General features: G+C 52.7%; 1 protein-coding gene across 1 annotated transcript in view; it reads left to right on the forward strand.

The window, feature by feature from the left end:
* ANKRD11 (ankyrin repeat domain containing 11) overlaps nucleotides 1-25903 on the forward strand; it is a 123032-nt gene that overhangs the window by 95571 nt on the left and 1558 nt on the right. The window contains exons 4-12 of the mRNA XM_062500174.1: nucleotides 1710-1848; nucleotides 11748-11918; nucleotides 12977-13180; nucleotides 15177-15319; nucleotides 16011-16158; nucleotides 16917-23647; nucleotides 24382-24480; nucleotides 24572-24715; nucleotides 25749-25841. Coding sequence (XP_062356158.1) covers nucleotides 1710-1848; nucleotides 11748-11918; nucleotides 12977-13180; nucleotides 15177-15319; nucleotides 16011-16158; nucleotides 16917-23647; nucleotides 24382-24480; nucleotides 24572-24715; nucleotides 25749-25841 — 7872 coding nt within the window. The remainder of the gene's footprint in view (nucleotides 1-1709; nucleotides 1849-11747; nucleotides 11919-12976; nucleotides 13181-15176; nucleotides 15320-16010; nucleotides 16159-16916; nucleotides 23648-24381; nucleotides 24481-24571; nucleotides 24716-25748; nucleotides 25842-25903) is intronic.

Here is a 25903-nt window from a genome sequence, read left to right on the forward strand (position 1 = left end):
TTCACAGAGATCCCAGGCAGCATTAATCCAGCAGAAAACCTACCTGTATGTCTAAGAGCATCACTCAGGTGCTTCTTGAACTCTGACAGCCTTGGTGCCCTGACTGCTTCACCCTGCAGGAGCCTCACAGACTCCTGTCTGAAGTGTTCAGAGATGCCTTTTGTTCAGGTAGATACAAGGAAAAGTTCAGAATGTGAATGACCGCTGTGGAAAAAGGTGCATTATTTATTTGGTGGCTTTTTATCAGGAAACTTACACATTTTATTTTATTCCTTTGATAAAATATTTCATAGAATCATAGAAGCAGGACAGACCAGATACCCGCTCACAACACGGGTGATGGAAGCGCCCTGGCCTCATTGCCACCTCAGAGCAGTAGAAGTGGCGTAGTTCGTTAGTCCAAACTATTTTTGTTCACCTCAGAAAGCATAAGTTAAAAGCTTTTCAATCTGGAGGGTTTAAAGGAAGTGCTGGAGTGTTTATTTTGGCTGTGGGGGCTCTGTCCCGTCGCTCCAGGGCCGGTGCTTGGCGGCTGCTCTCGAGCTGGGCTGCCCTTGCTGGGGCTCTGAGCGTGCCTTGGCTGCCTCCCACCACTGAGCCCTGTCAGGCAGGTTTGTTTCTCTTGCTTTACCAAAAAAGGGATTCCCCAACCCATTTCCTTCATCCTCTCCAGAGCACGGCCCCGGGGCTGTCACGCTGCCCGTGGTGCAAACACATCCCCCTGGGGCGAGTCAGGGGCTCCTCTTCCTTCTGTGGGTGAAGTGTGGGCTTCAGACAGACACGGAAAGAGGAAGGAGCCACGCACACGGTGACAGTGACACTGCAGTCCTGTGACTGCTGCCACTGGGGCCACCTGCCAGGGAGCTGCCAGGGCCAGGCAGCAGGACTGTGCCTCTCTAAACAAGGGAATGCTCCTAGGCTGGCTCGTCGGAGCTTCCAGCCACGCTCTGGCATGATTTTATGTAATGAGGTTCTTGTGTTTAATCTCACTCTGCCTCTAAAGCACAGAGTTTGGGTTTTGCTGGGTTGTTGAAATCAGATCTGTGACAAAGCTGCTTGTGCTGCCCTTGTTGTTCAGGCAGGGGTACAGTGGTCAGCCCAGAACTGCTCACTTAAAATAATCCTGTTCCTGACATACAAAAAACACAGCGCTGTGCATTCCCAGCACACTGGACTCCTGGAGTTTGAGCTGGGAACCAGCTCTCCCTGGTCATGTGAAAAATCTCACCTGTCGCAGTATCTGTAACCTTTGCTTTGGATGTTCATTCAAAATCTCTCCCTGCTTTTGAGCAGTTTGCAGCATTTCTGCTTCACATTAAAATCCAAACCAGCCAAGCAGGACTGATACAAAACAGGAATGGATCGTTCTTGTGGTGTGGTTGCATTTGGAAATCCTCAGATTCTCCCATCCCTACTTCCCCCCTGCCTACAGCCAGGTGCATCCTCAGCCTCACATAAAGTGTTTGTTTTATTTTTCACTTGAATTGGTTGGAATTTGGCACCACACAGCAGGCCTCGATTGGCCTGGCTCTTCTCTGGTTGGTGGCAGAGCTTTTTATCTTGGTGGAGGCTGCGTTGGTGAACCCCGATGCTGGAAATTCACAGCAGAAAGGGAAGGGATGTTATATGAGGCCAGTGCAGGATTTGGGGAATCAGCTGAAAACAGTCTGGAGAAGGCTTTTGTTGACCTTGGTCTCCTTTCTTTCCAGGATAAAGATAAAGTTTCTCTAACCAAGACTCCAAAGTTGGATCGGAGCGATGGCGGCAAAGAGGTGAAAGAGCGAGCGACCAAACGCAAATTGCCTTTCACTGTCGGAACAAATGGAGATCAAAAAGACTCGGATACAGGTACAGAAATGCCACATTGCACCCTCAGACCCTGGATGTTGGGGCTGCTGGGGAGCACACGGGATCCAGTGTGCAGCCAGCCAGTCCATATGGAAGTGTTCTGTCAAATTCCCTGTATTTTTAAATTGAAGGAAGAGGCATGTGGACAAGGGGCTGGATAACTGCTCTGCTTCACGTGTGCACATCTGTTCTCAGTGATGTGTTTAGGTTGATTGGGCCATGGCTGTGTGAGGAGAACCCCTTCTTCAGCTCTTGTCTGCTCTCCTTGTTTCTAACTATCCCAGTTCAGGAACTGTGGCTAGAATAATCAGGGTCTGCTTGTGAGAACTTGGAAAAGAAGGGAATAAAGCTGAGTAGTCTTTAAAAGAAAGTCAGCAAGTAGAATCTGGTCAAGCAGGTCAGTCTTGTAGCAGAAGAGTGGCTGCTGCATGAGGCTCCTGGATGGGCTGTTGGATTTCTTAGCAATTGGGAAGAGCTGTCACAATGCTTTGGCATGGAGAAAATGGTATTGTTTGGTTGTAAGAGGCTGAGTTGTGGATTTCTGGACAGGGATTTGTGTTGGTCCTTGCACATTCCTAGGAAATCTGCATTTTGAAATAGTTGTGGCCAGGTAAAGCTCAGTGATTGTGTAAAGAGATAAAACAGGATAGAAGTTTGGAATATGCTTGAACATGGTACAAGGGCTGTGTGTGGTGGTGCTCTGTGGTGAACCTGGGAGGTGACCTGATGTGGGATTTGTCTTCTGGTTCAGGAGTCGGGAGAGCAGATCTGGAAGGGCCAGGAGTGCCACTGCAGCAGTGAGGGCTGTTCCATGGGCAGGACAAGTGGGGATGACATGTCCTAAGGGTGGCCCAGTGTGTTTCCATGTGTTTGTGTTCCTGAACTCCCTGTCTGGAGAGAAAATTTCCAAACATTCATTAATTCTCTTAAACGTGTTGGTTGTTTGCAAGATTTTGGGTTGCTGTGGTGTCTCCCTTGGGCTGTCACCTTTGCAGGGGTGGCTGGGGCCAGGCAAAGCTGATGAACCAGAGCTGGAGCTGCTCTTTGTAAAAGGTGCTTGTGCCACATTCAATACTGGGTTGAGAGTTGGAGCCCAAACTCACTGTGTGACCCTGGTGACAGCTGGAATGTCACGACAGGGATCTGCTTTTCCCAGGGCTCCAGTCTCTCTCTGGCTGCAGAGATGTTGGAAATGTTTGCACTGGCAGCAGTGAGAGGGAAACCAAATGCAGAGGAGAGCAGAGAGAGCTGCTCAGAGAGGCTGTGGCTGCTGGGTGGGAGCAGCAGCCCATGAGACCCCCCTGCTCAGGGGCTCCCCCGTCACCCCTGTGCTTTCTTATCTCTGGACACGTCTTCTCCTTCCTCTGCACAGCTCTTCCTCTGCAGAGCCCATCCTTCCTGGGGAAGTGGGTGAGCTGAGAGGTAGCAGCAGCTCAGCTCTCAGAGGAGACCCAGGGGGGGTCATGGCACTCACAGACCCATTTAAAGACAAACTGGGCTCTCATAAACTCTGGGAAGGTGTATGGGAGGTGCAGGCGAGTCTCAACAACCTGTTTGGTGGGGACTGGGGAGGAAGTGACTCTGGCTTGGAGATCCCAGCAGGATCAACGTGCACAGTCACTGGTGCTTAGCAGGAGCCTGCTTCTCTTCCCTGACATGGTTCACTCCAGAAATCAGATGCTGGAGATGGGAAAGGACTTCCTGGCACCTTGTTCTGCTCTTGCACCACCCCATTGTGACTGTTTCAAGCCTGTCTGGTCCTTGGCCTGGCTCAAGGTAGAGGCAGGTACAGACGTGTTTGTGGTGCTCAGAAGCTGCACATTCTGGGACTGGAGGGGTCCCCCCAACTCTGTGCAATGCCATCAGTGGCACCTGGCTGAGGACACAGGTGTGACATGCAGGACAGGCTTTTGTCTGGAACAAAGGCTGCCATCTGCCCACCCCAGGCTCCTGCAGGAGGGGTTGGCTGCTGCTGCTTGTTCTGCTCCTCAGCTTTGCTTCCAGCCCTCAGAGCAGAGGGATTGCACCATTGCTGCTGGCTGACCCTGGCTGGTTTATGTAACGTGGTCCTGCTTCCCAGGCTGCGTCCATGGGCTGCTGTGTGTGCTTGAGGGGGTGTGCCAGGATGTTCCACAGCCATGTGGAATTCAGCTGTAAGGACGTGGGAGCTGGGAGCTAGCAGAGCTCTCTCTTTGCCTCTAGTGGGGTGTGTTTCTCCTCTTCAAGTGTTTAAACAATAGCGTGGATCCTCATCCTGATGTGTTGCAATGACTCATTTTCCTTAGCACGGTGTGTGTTGCTTTTTTCCGGGATGGCTCTGGCTCAGCCTTGACGTAGGTGCTCCATATGTGGGGTGAGAAACATCAGAGGTGGGTTTGTCTCCCGTGGAAGGGCAGTACAACCTGCCCTGTCCAGGTGTGGAACAGCCATTGGTAGTGCAGGATGGCTGGGGGGTGTAGATGGGATATTGGGAAGGAGTTCCTTCCTCTGAGGGTGCTGAGGCCCTGGCACAGGGTGCCCAGAGAAGCTGTGGCTGCCCCTGGATCCCTGGAAGTGTCCACGGCCAGGTTGGACAAGGTCTGGAGCACCCTGAGATAGTGGAAGGTGTCCCCCCCATGGCAGGGGATGGGACAAGATGAGGTTTAAGGTCCCTTCCCTTCTAAACCGTTCCAGGATTTTGTGGTGTGTGCTCCCAGAGGCGCTACTGGCCGGCACTGTGTTGAGCACATGGTTTGGGTACGGTTGGTTCAGAGCTAAATCTTTTAAAGTATCTTTCTCAAAATGGTTTCTAGAGCAACAATTCTGGCTCTTGGGTTCCTCAGAGTTAACTAAATAAACTGTCTTTAGGAAAAAAAAAAATGCCATCGAGCCGTGAGCCTCCAGACTGTGCATGTTACAGCTCCAGCACTGTGGGAGCAGCATCTCTGCGCCTCGGACTTCTCCTCCTTCCTTCTCCTTCCCTCATGTGGCATCTCCCCACATCCACAGGCTCTGCCCAGAGCCTACGTGCTGCCTGGCAGCCTCCAAACGAGCACAGCCAGCTTTGCTCCCAGCAATTCCAGCCGCGTGTGAGGCTCCTCGGCCGTGTGCCGCGCCTGGAGGGGGCTTCAAACCCAGCAATATTGGATAATTGTGGTGTTAACAAACACACAGAGAGCGAGCAGCAGGGAGAAGGGAGCAGTCCTGCTGGGAAGGCACCTGGCAGGAGAGGTGGGCACGGGCGGCTGGCACAGCGGTGCCGCGGCTGCGGCGCTGAGCCACGGCTGAGTCACGGCTGACTCAACGGCACCAGACTGGCGTGGGGCCGGGCACTCCCCACCTGCCTCGGGCTCTGACGGGATGGATCCGCACCAGCAGGTTCCTCTCGGCACACCGGGACAGGTAACGCTGCTGGAGAGCAGCTGGGAGGTGCACGCAGCACAGAATTCCATGTGCCCGCTCCTCCCGCGGGTCCTTTCCTTAGCTGGATGTCACACTGTCACTCGAGTCCCTTAGCTTGAAGGGCAGCTGTGGTTTTCAGGCCTTTAGTCATCAGCAGGGAAAGTTGGGGTTCAATGCAAATCTCGGAGCACGCTGAGATAATTTTGGCCTCTGACAGCTCTCCCTGGGAGCTGGGAAGGCTGAGTGAGGCTGGGTCAAAGCTGGTGGTCCTCAGCAGTTCTGGGGGCTCTGCTCTCCTTGGGGTTCTGCTCCCTCCCTGGGTGTTCCAGTCCCTCCTTCTTTGTCCAGTTCTCTCCCTGTGTGTCCATCTCCTTCCCTGAGTGCTCTTGGAGGAATAAGGGAGAGAGAAACCCCCACCAGCTCTCCAAGCTGCTCTGCACATCAACCCTTCCGGGCTCCGAGGGCCCTTCTGGTGCCCAGGGCTGATTCCGGGGGCTTGTGGCCAGCCAGGGAGGTGTTGTGGTAGATGAGGGCCAGCGTGAATATGGTTGGCAGGAGCTGGCCTTGGAGCTTCAGACTCGTTCTCTGTAATCCCCCGAGGTTGTTACGTGATGCTAATTAGTAGGTTAGAAAATGCTTGATGAATCAGCTGACCCAAACCATCCTCTCCCTGAGCCGGCTGCTGCTTGCCTAATGCTGGAGTATTTGGAGTGACACGGCATGGGAACGAGCTCGTTAGTCCCAAACCAGCAAGGCTGGCGAGGGAATCCGTGAGAAGCAAATTGCTGGCTTATTAGAAAAGGCATCTGCATGCCACAGTGGTGTTTGTGCCATTGCCTGTGCCTGGCTGTGCTCCGGTGTGTGCAGCTGGGGGCTCGGAGGGGCTGCGCTTCTGCGGGGCTTTCTTTGCTTGTGTCATTTCAATCCTTTTACTAAAATAGTAAGAAACTGTTCTCACCTAGCAACCAGGGAGAGAGTGAATGTCAGAGCTTCTCCCTTCCTAGCTGGGCTCCATAATGCTGGTACAGTGTGGAGAGCCTGGCACACACCAGCCTTCAGATCACCCTGAGAAACTCCCCGTGTGCAGCAGCCATCTGGGAAGGGCTGTGCAGAAAACCAGGTCGTTTTATGATGGGAGCTGCCATAAATCTCCCTCCTCCCCCCTCATCACCTCCTTAACATGCAGAGGGAGAGGTTGCAGTGTGCTGTGTCTCTTGTGAACCAAAAATCTATCAATGATGGCTTTTTCCTTAATACAAGAGCTTTTATCAGTGCTGTCTGCAGAGTGTCCTGGCCCCAGCTCCAGGAGGGGAGGGCTGGCCAGAGCCTTCCTCCCCCATCCTCCCTCCTCCAGCCCTTTCTATTTCGTGGGAAATGAACAGTCTGGACTTGAAAATTGGTCTTGCTCTGAATAATTCACTTTTAACACGGAGATTGTTTGTGCTGAAGCCTCTGGGTTCCTCTCCCAGCATGCTGGGAGCCAGTGGCCACTCTGTAAAGGAGCTGCTTTTACACTTGAGGGCGCAGCTGTGGGGTCTGGCCTACAAGTGCAGGGAGAACACCTGGATTTGGACCACAGGCTGTCACACAAACCATACAATAAAATACTGCAGCCAGTGGGGTCTGGCCCTGCAGATCCTTATCCCCAGGGACCCCAGCTGAGCACTGGGGATGGTGGGCTCAGCTGTAGGCTGACATGGTTATAAAGGGGCTTGTTCCTCCTGCTGGTGCCTTGTCTTCACTCCTGGTTCACAGCCAAGGTCTCCACCATCCTTTTCAGCAGTGTGGGATGACACTCTGCCTCAGGTCCTCCATCCTTCAGGTGGGAACGAGCTCCCCACTATATGGGAGCAGCTCAGGGTGCCTTCTGTCAAGGCAAACCTTGCTTTTCCTCTTGTTTTCCTTTTTGGCACTGCAGTGATAAACCAAATCCCCTCCTGGCTGTGCTGGTCCATTGGCTCTGCAGTGTGCCCATGACCTCCTGGTGCCAGTGTCCCCCCAGCCTGAGCTGTGTTCCTCTGCATTCCAGGGGTTTCCTGCTCACCTTCCTCACTGAGCTCTTCACCACCGAGTGCTCTGGCCTGTCCTGCTGCCCTCTCTTGTTTGTCCACCTGTACCATGCTGCTGCTTCCCATTCCATGCTGCTTCTGCCACCTCCAGCCTTGCCCTCAGCCTGCTTGTCCTTCAGTTCTGGAGTGCCCCAGAGCCTTGGTATGTGGTGGGACCGTGCTGCTGTCAGCCTTTCACCTCTTGGGTCATGGGCCAACATGGCAGGTGCCCTGTGAGCCTGGGGGTGCATCCTCAGGCTATGGTGCCAGGCTGGACCTGCTCTATGCTTTGAGCTGACATGCTCCAAAACGTTTTATGCCCTCCAAGTTCTGCAGCAGGAATGAGTCACTCTTACGCAGGCTGGGCTGGGGGGAGCACAGCCCTTGTGCTCTCCCGGGGGTGCAGTGCAGTCTCTGTTGCTGTCTGTGCTGCTCTAATTTATTCCTATTGATCTCCTGGTCGGGCTGGCTCACACAGCAGTGCTCGCTGAGCCCCTCTCGCCGCTGAGCCGGCTCTCGGTGCGGCCGTGTGGCGCCGAGACGTTCGGCACGAGCTGCTGCTGCTGCTGCTGCTGCTGCTGCTGCTGCTGCTGCTTTGGAAAGGCTGTTTTTTCTTCAGGGTTCCACCTTCCGTGCATGTGTTGTCATGCCGAGCAGTGGGAGCAGATGCTTTCTGCATTACAGGGTGTGCTGTGTGCGTGGGGAGCGAGGAGCCATGCGGCTCCGGTGTCCCCACGACCTGCCAGCGTCTCAGCGTGCCTTGGAGAAACCTCTGAGAGGTTTTCCATCGCTGCCCTGCTCTCCTCTTGCTCCTCTCCGTTTCAGCTGGGGCTGGGTTTAACCTGTGTCTGCACACCCAGCAGTACTGAGCCCCTCTCAATCTGCCCTGGTATCCCTGTGGAGCTGTCAAGGTGCTTCCAGCCGCCCTGGATTTGTGCTCCCCATTGCAGCACTGCCCAGAGTCTTGTGTGGGCATGAGAACCACTCTCAGTCTGATGCTCAAACCCCTTTGTCCTGGGAATCTGCTCCTGCTCAGCCTTTGCAGCCTCCTGGGCTCTGTGTGATGAAAGGCAGGAGCAGTTCCCAGCTCAGCTCCTGCTTTCCCCTTTAAGCCTGCGCACGCGGTTTCTGCTGGCGTCAGCGTGAGGGAAGAGCCGAGCAGGATCCCCGAATTAAACCAGGGCTGATGCTCGGGAGGTTTGCAGAAGGGCTGAAGCAAGCAGCAAACAAGCTGCTTTAAAAATAGCTGCATGGAGGTGTGGCTCATCCCGGGCTCATGGAGCATCCGTGGGCTCCATGGTCTTCCTCTCACTGGGATCTGTGTGCACAGTCCACTGAGGGCTCCCTGCCTGCACACCCCCCGTGGCTCTGGGGTTTGTGCTTGCCAGAGGGGTTTTAGTGTCAAATAAGCTTTTTTTTCTGTCAGCCAAGGTGGGTAACACTGGGAGTTTCTCTCCAGTCACTCCATGTTGCTCTAAGAGGCGCAGTTAATTGGAGGCACAGGAGCAGGCGAGTTGAGATCTCTGTGCAGGAACACCTTTAAATCTGCTGCAAATCTGATTCTGAGTAAAACCCTCTGGGCTGAAATAACCCACGTGCAGCTCTGTGAGCCTGGGACCGGCCAGGGCTGGGAGAGCCTGCCCAGTGCCAGGCAGGGCTGTCAGGATGGGGAGTGGATGATGGGAGCAGCTCTGTTTATGTTTCAGACCCGATTAAGGATCTTGCTTATGTGGTCCCTCCACACTGCCTGAGGATTATGCCATGCAGGGAGCCAGGGGGTGCCAGCAGTGGAGCTATAGAATCACGGAATCATGGAATGGTTTGGGTTGGAAGGGAGCTTAAAGCTCATCTCCACCCCCTGCCGTGGGCAGGTGCACCTTCCACTGGGCCTTTAGGGTAGCTTGTCACACCAGGTTGCTCCAGGTTCCATCCAGCTTGAACCCTTCCCAGCAGGAAGCTCCAGCCCGAGTCCTCGGCTGCCTCCCCATAGCAAGCAAAAAACGCGGCAGCCGCTTTCCAATTTATTTTTATCTTGTTGATCACATGCTTTGTAATGTTAAATGTTCTGTGGAGGAGGAAATTTCTGCAACTGCACAATGAATAGGAGTTTAGGGGGTTTCGGTTGAACTTGATAATCAATTTTTGCAAATCCCAGGCTCGTGCTGACAACCTGCAGCAGCCGAGGGATATTAATGAAAATGTTCCCATTCTAATTGTGGCTCTGTATGTGCGGAGCAGCCGTGGGCATCGTGTACTTCAGGGACTCTGCTTGGTGGCACCAGCCAAGATGTGACCCCTCAAGCATCTTCATGCCTGGCTTTGGGGCATGGCTGGATGTGACCAAGGCTGGGGAAGCCAGGCCTGGCTGAGCAGGGTTTAAGCAGCTTGGAGAGTGTCAGGAGGAGCAGGGAGGTGCTGCACAGGTGGAGCAGGTGTCCCTTTGTCCCCTGGCAGGACACACAGCTCAGCAGCGTGGCTCCTAGAGTCATCCTGGCAAAGTTGTCTTCCCGTAAGCGCACTGGACTTAATTTTATTTTAAGCCATTAAAAAACTGTGCTAGGATCTGATTTCATCTTCCAGCTCTGTTACAGCTGCCAGGATGACCAAAATGTGGTTTCAGGGTACACTGGGATTCACCTTCAGTGCAGACATGTTTCCAGGGCTTGCATTTCTTAGAATTATGGAGTGGTTTGAGTTGGGAAGGACCTTAAGGCTCATCTCATCCCACCCCTGCCATGGGCAGAGACACCTTCACTATCCCAGGTTGCTCCAAACCCCATCCAGCCTGACCTTGGACACTTCCAGGGATCCAGGGCCAGCCACAGCTGCTCTGGGTAATGAGCAGAGGGCTTTGAAGAGGGGTGGCCATGCTCTCTGGTTGAGAGGTTCCCTGGAACAGTTATTTCTTAAACGTGCAGCCTCTCAGGAGCAGGGGTGCATGGAAATCACCTGCTTCAGATGGGCCCTGAGCAGCAGAGGTTGGCAGCTCTGTGCACTGTGCCCAGCAGAGGTTTGTGGAGCTGGCTGTGCCTCAGCCACGGAGCTGCGAGCAGCAGGAACGCAACATCCCCACATGCTGCTGCCCTCGTCTGCCAGAGACCTTTCCTGGGCTGCAGTTTGGTGGGTGAAGGAAGAAACCTGTGCTGTGGTGCACAGTCTGGTGGCCGTGTGTGACCCTGTCCTTTGGCAGTTCCACCTGACCCACTGGACTTTGTGCGGAGGCAGCGCAGGCTCCGTCCCACACATCGAGCGTGGCAGGGAGGGCTGAGCAGAGCTGGGGGGAGGCTGCAGGATTGTTTCTTTTTATTGTGGTGAATGTACTGAGGCACCTTCAGGTCGCCCAGAGCAACTGTGGCTGCCCCATTCCTGGAAGTGTCCAAGGCCAGGTTGGACACTGGGGCTTGGAGCAACCTGGGCTAGTGGAAAGTGTCCCTGCACATGGTGGGGTGGGACTGGATGATCTCCAGGTTCTTTCCCACCCATTTCATGGTTGTGTGACTGTGATTTGGGGTCTCTCAGAAGGACCTGCCTTTGCAGCTGGATGATTTAGGAGATAAGTGTGAGGCTGGGATTTGGGGTGACAAGACAGACACTTCTGGGGTTTCTTCCTCTCTTCCCCTCATGTTTGTTCAGGATTTTTTTAGATGGTTGCAGAAGACCTGAGGGCACGTGAGTGCTCTGGGCCAGGTGGGAGCAGCCACTTTGGGAGGAGAGAACCAGCCTGGTGCTCCCCACACCTGTTTGGCTGCAGCCTCCTTGCTTTGATGGTGATGATGATGATGATGATGATGATGATGATGATGGGTGTGATGGCCACATTTCTGAGCTGTCAGCCTGTATCTTTCAGCTCTCCTTGTTGGTGCTGTTCAGTGCTTCCAGCTGGGTCTGTGCTGTGATGGTGTCAGTCTGAGTAGGCTCCTCCAGGCACTCTGGCATGGGATGGAGGCTCCTAAAGCAGCATGGGAGGTGCAGCACTGGCTGTGGCCCCTCAAAGGGTTCGTTCCCTCTTTCTTAAGCTGCTTTTTGGTGGTGGAGGAGAATGGGAGGCTGTTGGAGGAGCAGGAGTGGGGCATGTCCTGGCTGCACCCTTAGCACTGTGAGCCTGGGTGGCTGCTCCAGGTGCCAGTGCTCCCACTGCAGGGATCCATCAGCCAGTGCAGGGATCCATCACCCAGTGCAGGGATCCATTACCCAGCATAGGGATCCATCACCCAGTGCAGGGATCCATTACCCAGCATAGGGATCCATCACCCAGTGCAGGGGTCCATCACTCACCACAGGGATCCATCACTCACCACGGGGATCCATCACCCAGGGATCCATCACTCAACACAGGGATCCATCACCCAGCACAGGGATCCATCACCCAGCACAAGCTTTTTGGAACTCTCAGTCCCATACCCAGACAGGAACATGGCTTTCAGCTCCAGTGACATTCATGGCTCGTGTCCCTGTGTCCTTGTCCCACAGAGAAGCAGGGTCCTGAGCGGAAGAGGATTAAAAAAGAGCCCGCCACCAGGAAGCCTGGCCTGCTCTTCGGGATGGGCCTCTCGGGGATCCGGGCAGGGTACCCGCTCTCCGAGCGCCAGCAGGTCGCTCTCCTCATGCAGATGACAGCAGAAGAGTCTGCAAACAGCCCAGGTGAGACTGGGGAGGGAGTTTGTTCTGCAGGGTGGGAGCTGCAGCCAGAGGTTCTCAGACCTCTGGAATTCCCAGCTCCTGGCTTCACCAGAGGTTCAGGTACAGCAGCAGGGTTGAGCTGCCGCCCTTGGCATGGTGTAGGGGGGATGGTTTGCTGCTCTGTGGGGTCTCACTGCTCCCACGTGGCTCTGCAGGTGACTCCAGGTGTGGTGTCACTGGGATCTGCACGTGGCTCTGGCTGTCCCTCCTTTTCCCAGTGTCCCCCAGTCCAGGCCACCACCCAGCCTGCCCTGGCTGCTCAGCTGGAGCTTTGGTTCCATGGGAGCCTCCTCCACCTAAGCTCTGTGTTTCCCACTGGCCTCTCAGGCTGTGTCAGTAAAGGAGGATTGTGAATAAAGACAAAATATCCTCTGTAGGTTTTTTATGTTTCTTTTCTTGCAAGGGTATAAGATGTGTAACCACCACAGCTGTAACTTGAGGTGTACAGCAGCTGGAATGTGTTTACCACAGATTTTGTGTTCTGTTGCAAACGTGCCCCCCCGCCCCGCCAGTGTTTGGAGACTCTACTATCCATGTCCTCACATCCTCATCCTACACACAACACTGCAGCTTTTAGCCAAAACAACACCAACCTGCTTATGTTGCTGTTATTTGGGAAAGGTAAAAGGGAAAAAGCTGCAGAGCGTTCCAGTGTTCTCCCAGGAAATGTAGTCTCCTCCCAAGGCCGTCAGACCTCACATGTACTTGGTAAAAGGCCACTTCCCTGGGGAACTGAGGTTTGAGGCTAAGGAGCTGCATTGTCTGCTCCCAGATCACGGGATTGCCCCCAGTGTTTGCCAGGACTGCAGCTCTCCAGTGGGTCTGGCAGCCCGTGATTCCCATCTCCGTGGGACACAACAGCCTGCTCTGTTCACATCCACTCCAGAGCCTGAGTTGCCTCTTGCTGCCTTTTGGTGAATATTTTGGGAAGAGCCGAAACGTGATGCACGAGCTCCCTCTAAGGGCATAGGAATTCTGTGGAATGGCAGTCCCTGACGCTGGTTTTCTCCTCCCTGCAGTTGACACAACACCAAAGCATCCCTCTCAGTCTACAGTTTGTCAGAAGGGAACTCCCAATTCTGCCTCCAAAACCAAAGATAAAGTAAACAAGAGAAACGAGCGAGGAGAGACTCGGCTGCATCGCGCTGCCATCCGCGGCGACGCCCGGCGCATCAAGGAGCTCATCATCGAGGGTGCAGATGTCAATGTGAAGGACTTTGCAGGTAACAGCTCAGGAATCCCAGCTTTTTTCCCACCTGGTTGTATGTTCCACCTCCAAGAATGACTCCCAGCAGAAAAAGGAGTTTGTTTCTACCATGGGGGTTGCGCCTTGGAAAGAGGGGATTTGCCAAAAATTGTGGGGTTTTGCTCTTTAAAAAAAAAAACAAAAAAAAACTCAGACAACAACAGAAAGCCACATTAAAAAAAAAATCCCCCAGAGCATCAGTTTTCTTGTTGGAGTTTGGGAACAGAATTCCCAGGCTGTGCTGTCTGCTTGAGGGCTGGGCAGGATCCAGAGAATCCCTGGAGCTGGTGTCACCAAAACTGGCCAGGCCACTCCAGACCATTTCCTTCTGCCCTTCCAAGGGGGATGCCGTGTTGGAAGTCTGGAGGGGGATTTGCAAAGGAAGGTGGGCTGGTTGAGCTCTATTTTTACATTAAATAGAAGGAATTGTGGGCATAGAAATACCACTGAGAGTGGGTTTGTGAAGTCATCGCTCTGGAGTTGGGGGCCTGATGCCTGTGAATTTTTGGGAGTTGTTTTTGAGGACTGAATGTGGGGGTGCTGCTCATGGGGAGGGAATGTGAAGGGCAAGGTTAGGCTCCCACCAGGCACCCAAGTTGGAGGGGTTGTTGACCATCTTGATCCTCAGCTCAGGAGTAGTACCACCTCCACCTCTTCCTCCTCCTCCTCCTCCTCCTCCTCCTCAGCAGTGCTGCCAAGCTCCTACTTAGAGTGGTGGGATGAGATGGGAACAACCCTGAATCCTGCAGGGAGAAGGCAGCCATGGGATGCTGGTGAAGGGCTGATGAAGGTGCCATTTGGTAGGGCTGGATCAGCCTTTCTCCAGCACGCCCCAGAGTTTGACTTTGCTGTTCTCTTCGCATGATTTTGGGGCTATAAATAGATATGGCTGTTCCTCCACCCCTATGATTAATCCCAGTGCCAGACTGAAGTATCAGTTGTGATTAATTCTGGGCACAGGTGCCCCCTCCAAAGGCTCCAAGTGAAGGTAACAGAACGTGCTCCCACGGCGCTATCAGCAAAACACCGCAGCAGCCGTGCTGGGAAACTTCAAAACAAGCTCTGCTTAAAAATAGGCTGTTTGAACACGATAAAATGTTTTGTTCTGTGCTCTTCAGAGATTTGTTTGAGAGCTGGAGATGCCATTACTGTGGAGACACTGCTGTTTGGTTTCTCCCCGTGCCCAGGCCAGTGTTTGTGTGTTTGGAGAGCTCACAGAAAATCTGTGTGGAGGCTGTCTTGAACTCTATCTGCAGTTCTGAGCTCAGCCTGGTCTGGGCACCAGGGTTTCCCTTACAGAGGGATTGGAGCCTAAAGCCAAACCTAACAGAGCTTAAGAGAAGGCTGGAGAGGTTTCACAGGACCTTGGAGTGGCAGAGCAAGAGGGAATGGCCTTAAGCTGACATAGGGCAGGGTTAGATGGGATATTGGGAAGAAATTCTTCCCTGGGAGGGTGGTGAGGCCCTGGCACAGGTTGCTCAGAGAAGCTGTGTCTGCCCCATTGCTGGAAGCATTGAAGGCCAGGTTGGAGGGGACTTGGAGCAGCCTGGGATAGTGAAAGGAGTCCCAGCCCATGACTGGGGGTTGGACTGGATGAGCTTTAAGATCTGTTCCAACCCAAACCATTTAAAGATGGTATAAAAGGGAAGGGATCTAAGACCTGCCTTTCACATGACATCAGCATTTCTCCTTATTTCCCATATAAAACTGTCCATTTCCAGGGGCTGTGTCAGGTCTGGCAGATGCTCTGATGTAGCACATGGTATTACCAGAGGGAAAAGTGGAATTGATTCTATGACTGCCTGGCAGGAGTAGCAGGGCAGAGCTGCAGGTTCCTTCCTGCTGCGTGCCATGTGCATCCAGGCACAACTTTGGCCATCAGACCAACACAGCCCTGACCATGCTGACCCTGCAGGATTTACCAGTGTCTCTTTGGAGGTGGTGCCATGTCCTGAGTGTCCCTGTCCTTGCAGGCTGGACGGCGCTGCACGAGGCCTGCAACCGGGGCTACTACGACGTGGCCAAGCAGCTGCTGGCAGCAGGAGCTGAGGTCAACACCAAGGGGCTGGACGATGACACCCCCCTGCACGACGCGGCCAACAACGGCCACTTCAAGGTCGGGGTGCTGGGATTCACTGCTCTGCTTTAAATGGCTCTTCTGGAAACTTGTACTTCGAGCAGCCCACTGGGACAAACACAGATTCTGGGTATTTTTGTCTCATTTCCCATGGAGTGGGCAGGAGTTTGTATTCAAGGCCAGGCTGGACAGGGCTTGGAGCAGTTTGGGTTAGTGGAAGGTGTTCCTGCCCGTGGCAGGGGATGGCATAGGATGGGCTTGAAGGTCCCTTCCAGCCTAAATTGTTCCCTGATTGTGTGAATTTCCCTGTCTCAGAGCTGTTGAGTGTTTTAATTGGTGCTCATCTGCACAGGGGGTAGTTCATTCTTCTGGAACTGGGACAGGAGCATAATTTTGTGCCTTGTTCTTCCCCCTTCTTTCCTGCCCAGGTTGGTTCTTAGAATCACAGGATCATTAAGGTTGGAAATGACCTCCACGATTATTGAGCCCAACCGTTAACGTGATGCTGCCAGTGCACCACTCAACCTTGTCCCTAAATGTTTCTTGAACACTTTCAGGGATGGGGATTCCACCACTTCCCTGGAAATATTGCTGGGGCTTCTCTCTTACGTTAGTACCACAAGGCATGTCTTGAAGACACCACTCTTTCAAATGTGTATGAAAATCATGTGAAGAAACCCCTGGAATCAAAACATTGTGAGCATCTTCAAGCCTCAGTTTCTTTTTTCAGGTGGTGAAATTGTTGTTGCATTATGGAGGGAATCCTCATCAAAGCAACAGGAAGGGCGAGACACCTTTGAAAGTAGCAAATTCTCCCACCATGGTGAACCTGCTCCTGGGGAAGACCACGTACCCCTCCAGTGAAGAGAGCTCCACAGGTGAGATTGGCCTTTCTGTGGCCAGGGCTGGGACAGCTGTGGCCTGCAGCTATCACAGAGACCTTAAGAGGACAGTGAAGTTAGACTCTTATCAGATGCTGCTGTGGTCAGGATCCCACCTTGTAACCCAAATTCAGACAGTATGACCCAAATTCAGACAACATAACCACCAGCCTTAGCTTGGGGGGCTGTTTGTCCTGGAAGCCAGCATTGAGATTGCTTCCCTGGTGCAGTTGGGATGCAGGATTGGAAGCCAGTTGCAGGTAAATGGACATTCTACCTTCGGAAGGTGGTAATTCCAGTGGAAAGGAGTGTCTGCCCTGTGTTCCTGTCCTTCAGCTATCCCAGCACTGGTGTTCCAGGTTCTGCTTCCAGGCTGTCCCTGCTACAGCCTCTTCCACCAGTGCCACCATTGTGGGACACTCTGCAGGTTTTAACTAGTGCAAATTAACAATTTTCAGTCTTTTGGGGAGCCTTGAGCTCCACTGTGTGCAGTCATAAGCCTGTTCCAGAGTTCTCATGCTCCACCCAGGATGTCATTTGAGGAACACCCCACGCAGGCTGGAGCTGGAGGAGCTTCCTTCTGAAAAGATCACCCAGCCTGGCGTTCCGAGCTGTTGGCTGCCAACTTGCAACGGTTGGGTGAGGTCAGAGGGCATCAGGGCTGTTTGCAGGGGTTGGTGTGTGCAGGAGACTAGTGATGTTCCCTCCCCAGCACCCTTGGCAGTCTTTAACATGCTGTTCTCCTCTCTCTGCAGAGACCTCAGAAGAGGAGGACGCCCCTTCCTTCGCTCCCTCCAGCTCTGTTGATGGCAATAACACAGACTCAGAGTTTGAGAAGGGTTTGAAGCACAAGCCCAAGGCCCAGGAGCCCCCCAAAACCATCACCCCAGTGAAGGATGAGTATGAATTCGATGAGGATGATGAGCAGGACCGGGTCCCACCGGTCGATGACAAACATTTGTTGAAAAAGGATTACAGGAAAGAGACTAAAGCAAACAGTTTCATTTCCATACCCAAAATGGAAGTGAAAACTTATACTAAAAATAACACAATTACACCAAAGAAAGCTGCCCACCGCATCCTGTCGGACAGCTCGGACGAGGAGGAGACCAGCGTGGCCGTGGGCACGGGGGAGAAGCTGCGCCTCTCCACCCACTCCATATTGCCCAGCAGCAAAATTCGGGAGCCCGCCAGCACCAAGGCCCCCAAGGAGAAAAGCAAAGTGAAAAAGAAGCGGAAGAAGGAGACAAAAAGCAAAGAGGTTCGGTTTGGCAAAAAAAATGACAAGTTTTGTTCCTCTGAATCAGAGAGTGAAAATGTGGAGAGTGAGGAGGATGATAGAGACTCTCTACAGAGCTCTAGCTGTGTAAAGGACTCAAGGCTAGTGCTAAAGGAATCCTCCTTGTTTAACTCTCTGTCTGCCTCATCGACCTCTTCACATGGGAGTTTAGCATCCCAGAAACATAATCCCAGTCTTACAGAACAGCACTCCAAGCACTGGAGGACGGACAATTGGAAAACCATATCTTCTCCAGCTTGGTCAGACGTCAGTTCCCTATCGGACTCCACCAGGACGAGGCTGACGAGCGAGTCAGACTACTCGTCTGAGGACTCGAGCTTAGAGTCACTAAAGCCAGTCAGGAAGAAACCAGAGCACAAAAAGAAAAATGCCCCCCACAACACTGTTTCTGAGAAAAAGAATTCATTCCATAGCAATGTGGATGGAGCAATTCCAAAGCTGGACAAGGAGGGGAAGGTTGTTAAAAAGCATAAAACAAAACACAAACATAAAAACAAGGAGAAGGGACAGTGTCCCATCAGCCAAGACATTAAAATAATCAAAACATTTTCTTTTGAGTTTGAGGACTCTAAACAAAAGCCTGAGAAAGGCTTGATAGTAGAGACAGAAAATCCAGTCGAAAACAAGTTGAAAGTGTTAAAGCACGATCGGGAACATGGTAAGAAGGAGGAAAAACTCCCCAAAGGTAAAGCAGAGGAGAAGGAGTGGTTGTTTAAAGATGAGACTGGAAAATCCTCAAAAGAGGAGAAATCGTTAAGAAAAATTAAAGATGGCAGTAAAGACCTGAGCAAATCCTTCAGAGAAGGATTGAGTAAATCAGAAAAAGAGAAACCTGTCAAGGAGAAATCTCCCAAGGAGGAGAAGCCAAGAATACATAAGGAGGAGAGAAAGAAGAAGTCAAAGGACAAGCAGTCCAAATCTGAGAAGAAGAATGAGCTGAAGGAGGAGAAGGCTTCTAAACTAGAGAAAGAAAAATCCTTCAAGGAAGAGAAGGAAAAATGCAAAAAAGAGAAACTTTACAGGGACGAGTCTGGGTTTGATGAGTTTAATAACAAAACTCAGTTTGCCGAAAGCGAGGACACGAAGTTCAGCCTTTCGGACGATCAGCAGGAGAGGTGGTTTTCAGATTTGTCCTCTGATTCATCCTTTGATTTCAAGGGTGAGGACAGCTGGGATTCTCCAATAACAGATTTCAGGGAGATTAAAAATGACACCGTGGCTAAACTAATCATAGAACCCATGAAGGAGGAAATTAAAGACAAGAAAAAGGAAAATAAAATTAAAGAGAAGAAGGAATACAACGAGAAGCGGAATGAAAAGGACACTTTCTTAAAGAAGAAGGAGAGGGATTACGTGGAGAAAAGCTCCGAGAAGAAAAAGGACCAAACAGACAGACACAAAGTTACTCCCAGTTATTTGCCTGAAAAGGATAAGAAAAGGAAGGATTCTGTGGAGACTGGCAAGGAGAGGAAAGAAAAAGACACAGGTGAGACCAACAAAGACAGAAAAGATTCCTCTGACAGCTCTAAAGAGCGAAAAGATCCCAAGACGAAGCAGGAGGAGCCCTATCGAGATGACTTCAAGGAGTATGGCTGTGAAACATTCTTCAAGGATAAGTCTGACCCTGAGTTCAGTGGGAAAACCCTGGAGAGCTGGGAGAGGCATCATTCTGGGAAGGAAAAGGAGAAGAAAGATGCTCCTGATAAAGAAAAAAAAGAAAAGGTGAAGCCAGAAAAATACAAGGAAAAATCCAAAGAAGGCGACAAGGAGAAAAATGAAAAAGCTGCTCCAGAGAAAATCCTGAAGGACAAAGAACTAGAGAAGAGTTTCAAAGAGAAGAAAGAAACTAAGGAGAAGTACAAGGATCTTCACAGCAAGGACAAGGAGAGGAAGAGTTCTTTTGACCAGGTGAAGGAAAAGAAAGAGAAAAACTTTTCCACAGACAGAGACGATTTCTCCGAGAAGAAGGATGAGAAGAAAGGCAAGGAGAAGAGCTGGTACAGCATCGCTGACATCTTCACGGACGAGAGCGAGGACGAGAGGGACGATTACAGCCTGAGCGGGTTCAAGGTTGGTGATTCGGCTGGCAGTGAGATGCATCGCCTGGACAGTCTGCAGGACAAGGACGACGGCGCCACGGCCGAGAAGGAGTTGTACCCTGATAAGCACCGCAAGTACTCGTCCGACCGGCAGCACTCGGAGAAGCAGAAGGATAAGGAGTCCAAGGAGAAGAAAAAAGACAAAGGAACATCGGAAGGGGGAAAGGAGAAGAAGGAGAAGAGTTCCTTTGAGAAACACAAAGAGAAGAAAGATAAGGACTCCAGTGAGAAGTATAAGGACAGAAAGGAAAGAACATCCATAGATTCCACTCAGGAGAAGAAAAACAAACAAAAGCTCCCAGAAAAGGTTGAGAAGAAGCACACCAGTGATGACAAGGTGAAAAGCAAACATAAGGAGAAGCTGGACAAGGAGCATTCCAAAGAGAAGAAGTCTTCAAAAGGAGGGGAGTCAGAGAAGAGCCTGCTGGAGAAACTGGAGGAGGAGGCTCTGAATGACTACAGGGATGACTCCAATGACAAAATCAGCGAGATCTCCTCTGACAGCTTCACGGACAGAGGGCAAGAGCCAGGACTCACCAGCCTCTTCGAGTCTTCTAACCTCTCTCTGACTGATGCTGCTGAAGAAAAGTTTAAGGACTCTCTCCCTTTACCCTGCCTTCAGGACAAGCTTAAGGAGAAGGAGAGGCACCGACATTCCTCATCTTCCTCAAAGAAAAGTCACGAGAAGGAAAAAGCAAAGAAAGAGAAAACAGAGAAAAAGGAAAAATCAGAAGAATTCAAGGACTCCAGCAGCAGAAAGGATTCCACTCATTATGAAAAGGATTTCTCTGTGGATGGGGAAGCTTTTGGCTCTTCCTACAACATGAAGGCAGATGCTGATGAGGAACCGGAGAAGAGCATTGATTACTTATTTTCTGAAAAGAAGGATAAAAATGATTCTGAAAGAGAGCTGTCAAAGAAGGCGGAGAAAGAAAAGACTTACAGTTCCAGCACCATCAGCACAGCTAAAGAGAAAAAGAAGCGGGATAAACACAAGGAAAAATGGAAGGAGGAAAAGGAAAAGCATAGGGACAAACACACAGATGGTTTCTTTAAACATCACAAAGATGAGCCAAAGTCAACACTCAAAGATAAGGATGGGCCTCAAGTTACCACCTTTAAAGATAAATCCAAGGAAGACAACCTCAAATTTGGTGAAACCAAACTGAAGGAGAAACTTAAGGAGAATCAAGACAAAGACAAATCAGAGTCCATAAAAATAAGCAATGGGAATGAAAAAATAACCCTTTCCAAAGACAGCGGCAAGAAAGATGCCAGGCCCAGGGAGAAACTTCTGGGAGATGGTGATTTGATGATGACCAGCTTTGAGAGGATGCTGAGCCAGAAAGACCTGGAGATCGAGGAACGCCACAAAAGGCACAAGGAGAGAATGAAGCAAATGGAGAAAATGCGGCACAGGTCGGGAGACCCCAAGTTAAAGGACAAACTTAAAAGCTCGGAGGATGTGCGCAAGAGGAGCCTGGATCTGCCAAACAAGAAGCCGCTAGCACTGGACACACAGCTCAAGGACAAGAAACTCAAAGAGTTGGGTCCCCTGACTCCTATTCTGTCACCAGAAAACAAGGCACAGCCTGCTGTGGGGACAGACTCCAAGGACTGGATCACGGGTCCCCAGCTGAAGGAGATCCTCCCAGCGTCTCCCAGGCCAGATCAGAACCGGCCCACGGGCGTCCCGACCCCGGCATCCGTCGTGTCCTGCCCGAGCTACGAGGAGGTGATGCAGACGCCCAGGACTCCATCGTGCAGCAACGAGGACTACACGGATCTGATGTTCGAGTGCGCAGACTCCCAGCACTCGCTGCCCATCTCCACCATGTCCATGAACGCCTGCTCTCCTTCCTTCTTCGACAGATACACCAATGTTTCCAGTGGGCTCCCCGAGAACCCCAGTCAGACCCCAACTCGCACCATACCCTCCTCAAACCTCTACCGTTCCATCTCAGTGGATATCAGGAGGGCGCCCGAAGAGGAATTCAGTGTTGGGGATAAGTTTTTCAGGCAGCAAAGTGTCCCAGCAACATCTAATTATGACTCTCCAGTGCAGCATTTAATGGAGGAGAAAGTTCCCCTTCCCTCTGTTCCTGCTGAGAAGTTCCAGTGTTTGTCTCCTGGCTATTACTCACCTGATTATGGAGTTTCCTCACCCAAAGTGGAAGCTTTGCACTGCACGCCGGGAGCTGTCAGTGGGGTCGCCCAGTCTCCCGAAAGTGTCTTTTCTGGTTTACAAGCAAAATCCTCCCCTTCGCACAGGGACGAGCTGCTGGCTCCTTCAGTGGAAAGTGCTCTTCCCCCCGACATCGGCATGCCCTTGGATACCACAGAGGAGCAGCAAGCCACTGCCTCCATCATGCCACCAGAATCCACCTACCTACCACCCATCGAAGAGAACCATTTCGGTTCGGCAATGCCCGAACAAAACAACATAGACTGGGATAACCCTCCTTCCCGGAACCCGGACACCACCATTCCTCCCAGCCTGATGGGCAACCCTGCAGAGCACCCTGTCACCTGGTCCATGGGCTCAGAGCTTCTGATGAAATCTCCCCAGAGGTTTTCCGAGTCCCCTAAACCTCCGCTCTGTTCCCTAGAGCCGATTCATCCTGCACCCGTAGCCTTCATTCCCGCAGAGACTTCCTACCCCGTTTCTCCCATCTCATACCCTCTGTCAGTGTCTGAACCGAGGCTGGAGGAAGTCAAGGAAGATGCTGAGGAAGCAGTTCCAGGAGAAATTGCAAATGCTGAAGAGCAAGCTCCGTACATGTCCCCTACTAGGTTAGACACCTTCTTCAACAACTGCAAGCCTCTTCCAGAAGAAGCACCAGAGATCCCTCCAGAGCCCCCATGTGTGCCAGCAGAACCTCAGGCCGAAGTTGTCCCTGCACCAGAAAACAACTATTTGGAAGACAACAACGCAGCACCTGCGAACGCGGAGGAGGCGGTGACGTGGCCCGACCCCTTCACCAACACCGAGGATGAACTGGACCTCGGCCCCTTCTCGCTCCCAGAGCTGCCACTCCAGCCTAAGGACGTTGCAGAGACGGAGATGACCGAGGCGGAAGCGGCGGAGGAAAGCCCAGCAGCAGCTGTAGAACCGAGCGCTGGGATCACCAAAGCTGGCGCGTCCGCGACAGCGCCCGGTGAGCCAGAGGAGCCACCAGCCAGCCAGGCAGCAGCCACCCTGCCCACGGACACGGAGCCACCAGCAGAGGAGCAGAAACCAGAAGTGGCCGCACAAGAAGCTGCCTCGGAAGCGCTGAACACAGCTGAGGAGAAGGCAGTGGAGGACTCAGAAACGCAGGTTTTCCAGCAGACCCCGTCCGAGCCCACGCAGGCAGAGAGCAAAGAGGTGGAGGCTGTGCACGAGGAGCTGTCGTCGGCTGGTGGGGTGGCAGAGGGCAGCTCCCAGCCCTGTCCTGTGCCCGTGGCCAGCTCCGAGGCCAGCGTTCCACAGGACAGTGCTGCAGCCCGTGCCGGGAGCCAGGCCCCGCCATCCCAGGCGGACGCGCCTCCTGGCAACGCTCAAGCAGAAATTGTTGAACCAGTACAAAAACCGGTAGCAGAAGCTCCCAAGCCACCCAAAATAGAAGAGATTCCTCAGCGGATTACCAGGAACCGGGCTCAGATGCTCGCCAACCAAAACAAGCAGAACGCCGCCGCATCCGAGAAGGAATTTCCTCCCGTCTCTGCGCCCGTCACGCGTGCCAAAGGCCGCATCACGGAGGAGGACGATTCCCAGGCCCAGCACCCACGGAAGCGCCGCTTCCAGCGCTCCAACCAGCAGCTGCAGCAGCAGATCAACACGTCCACCCAGCAGACGAGGGAGATGATCCAGCAGACACTGGCAGCTATCGTCGATGCCATCAAACTGGACGACATCGAACCCTACCACAGCGACAGGTCCAACCCCTACTTTGAGTACCTCCAGATCAGGAAGAAGATTGAAGAGAAGCGGAAAATCCTGTGCTACATTACTCCCCAAGCTCCGCAGTGCTACGCTGAGTATGTCACCTACACGGGCTCATACCTGTTGGATGGCAAACCCCTAAGCAAGCTCCATATTCCAGTGGTGAGTCACCTTCTCTCTTTAGCCTTGGGAACTGTCCCCACCTCACTGTTGCAGACACATCCCCATGTCTTGTGACCATCTTGTAATATGCCCCAACCTGCCTTTAGAATATGACACCAAACCTGAGCCTGGGTAAGTGCCTGGCTGTGTGGTAAATGCAACCCCTGAGTTGCTGCCTTTTTACAGAGGAGACTTCAGGCTGTGCTTAGGTTTGGTCAGGCTTTAGAGCAAAGTTTGTAAGAATCCACTGGATTTGAGGAGGTGAAACTGCTCTTGCAGTTTAGTAACAGGATAATGAACCTGGAACATGGGAAAAAGATAACCCTTGACTCCTGCCACCATTTTCACAAGCTCCTCTCTTTGATTTGGTGCTGGGATCTGCATTTCACTGCTGTGCTGCAGGAGCAGCCTCACTAATACAAGTGCATCGATAAACTTGGTGCTGCAGGTGGTAAATCTGGGATCCAGGCTGAAGGAGAAAGGTCACTGTGTCCAGGCTCCATTCCTTGCCACACACCCTGCCCTGCAGCACAAGGGTGGGTCAGGCTCTGGCTGTTCTTGCCAAGTCCTCACCCTCGCTGACTCTGAGCACTGGCAGAACCTTGTCCTTGGCAGGGCTTCTCCATAGTCACTCAAGGGATATCCCTGCTCCCTCTGTGGCCAGCACCCATTTCAGGGGGCAGGCAGCCCCCGGGCTGTGCAGGTCGTGCTCTCACCCCTGCCTGTGCCCGCAGATCGCACCGCCGCCGTCGCTCGCGGAGCCACTCAAGGAGCTCTTCAAGCAGCAAGAGGCCGTGCGGGGGAAGCTGCGGCTGCAGCACAGCATAGAGAGGGTAAGGGCACACTCTGGATGGGGAGCAGGCCCCGAATTTCCCCTGCTGGCGAGGCTGAGGCTGCCACACTCACTGCTCTGCTCTTCCTCAGGAGAAGCTCATCGTCTCCTGCGAGCAGGAGATCCTGAGGGTGCACTGCCGGGCAGCGAGGACCATTGCCAACCAGGCTGTGCCCTTCAGTGCCTGTACCATGCTGCTGGACTCCGAGGTGTACAACATGCCTCTGGAAAATCAGGTCAGTGCCTGGCTCGGTGGTGAGGAAGTGTCTCAAGGTCTCTCTGCAAGACCCTGAGGGTGATGGGGCATTTCTGGAGGGATGGATGGAGGCAGGAGTTACTGATGCTCTCCTTGCTCAGGTTACTCACCATGGTTCACAGGTTCAGGATATCACCTCCCCCAGAGGGCAGGGTTAGATGGAATATTAGGAAGGAATTGTTCCCTGGGAGGGTGGGGAGACTCTGGCACAGTGCCCAGGGAAGCTATGGCTGCTCCATCCCTGGAAGTATCCAAGGCCAGGCTGGATGCATTCTGGAGCGACCTGGGACAGTGGAAGGTGTCCCATGGGAGGGGTGAAATGAGATGGGCTTTAAGGTCCTTTCCAATCCAAGCTATTCTATGACTAGGAACACCATTTGCCTAATCTGCCTCAGTTCCTACATGTGTGCTGAGGAAGGAAATAGATCCAGGAACATGGGATACAGGGAGCTCATGTGTGTTAGAAGCAGAGATGGTTCAGCTTCATCTTGGGACACCCCTCCGTCCTTCTTGGTCACGGTCATCTGCACACTGGAGAGGTTTCCTTTACTACACTCTGGAGTGTCTCTTCCTGTGGAAGGAAGGGAAGAGAAACATTACACTGCTGCATTGCAGGAGGGATCCTGGGCAGGGGCAGGATCCTGGGATTTATTAGCGAGCTGCGTATTGATCCAGGAGCTCTGATTTATCCATCAGCATTTCCCAGCCAAGTGTCTGCTGCTGCTGTCCTGGCATGAGTTGAAGGAGTCAGAGAGGTGCGGGTGCTGTGATGGGCTGACATGGACAGATTCCCTGTGAATCAGGGAGAAACGGGGAGTTTGTGCACATGGGTGCATCCCCATCTGAGGCTGAATCCCTGGAAAGGCTGCAGGAGCAGCTGACAGCAATGATGTGCATCCTCCCTGCAGGCACCACGGTTCTGAGGAGTGAATATGAACATGGTCTGGGAGACCTGTAACTGCTTGAAGTACAAAACTAATCCCATGTTCCTCCCTTTGCTGTCCTGTCCTTAGGGAGACGAAAACAAATCGGTCAGAGACCGTTTCAACGCGCGACAGTTCATTTCCTGGCTGCAGGATGTGGATGACAAGTACGACCGGATGAAGGTGAGAGCTGTGGGAGCCCTGTGCTCCAGGCAGGGGCATTTCAGGAGGGTTCTGCCCGTGGC

The sequence above is a fragment of the Cinclus cinclus genome, chromosome 11 (genome assembly GCF_963662255.1).
Source record: "Cinclus cinclus chromosome 11, bCinCin1.1, whole genome shotgun sequence".
NCBI lineage: Eukaryota > Metazoa > Chordata > Aves > Passeriformes > Cinclidae > Cinclus > Cinclus cinclus.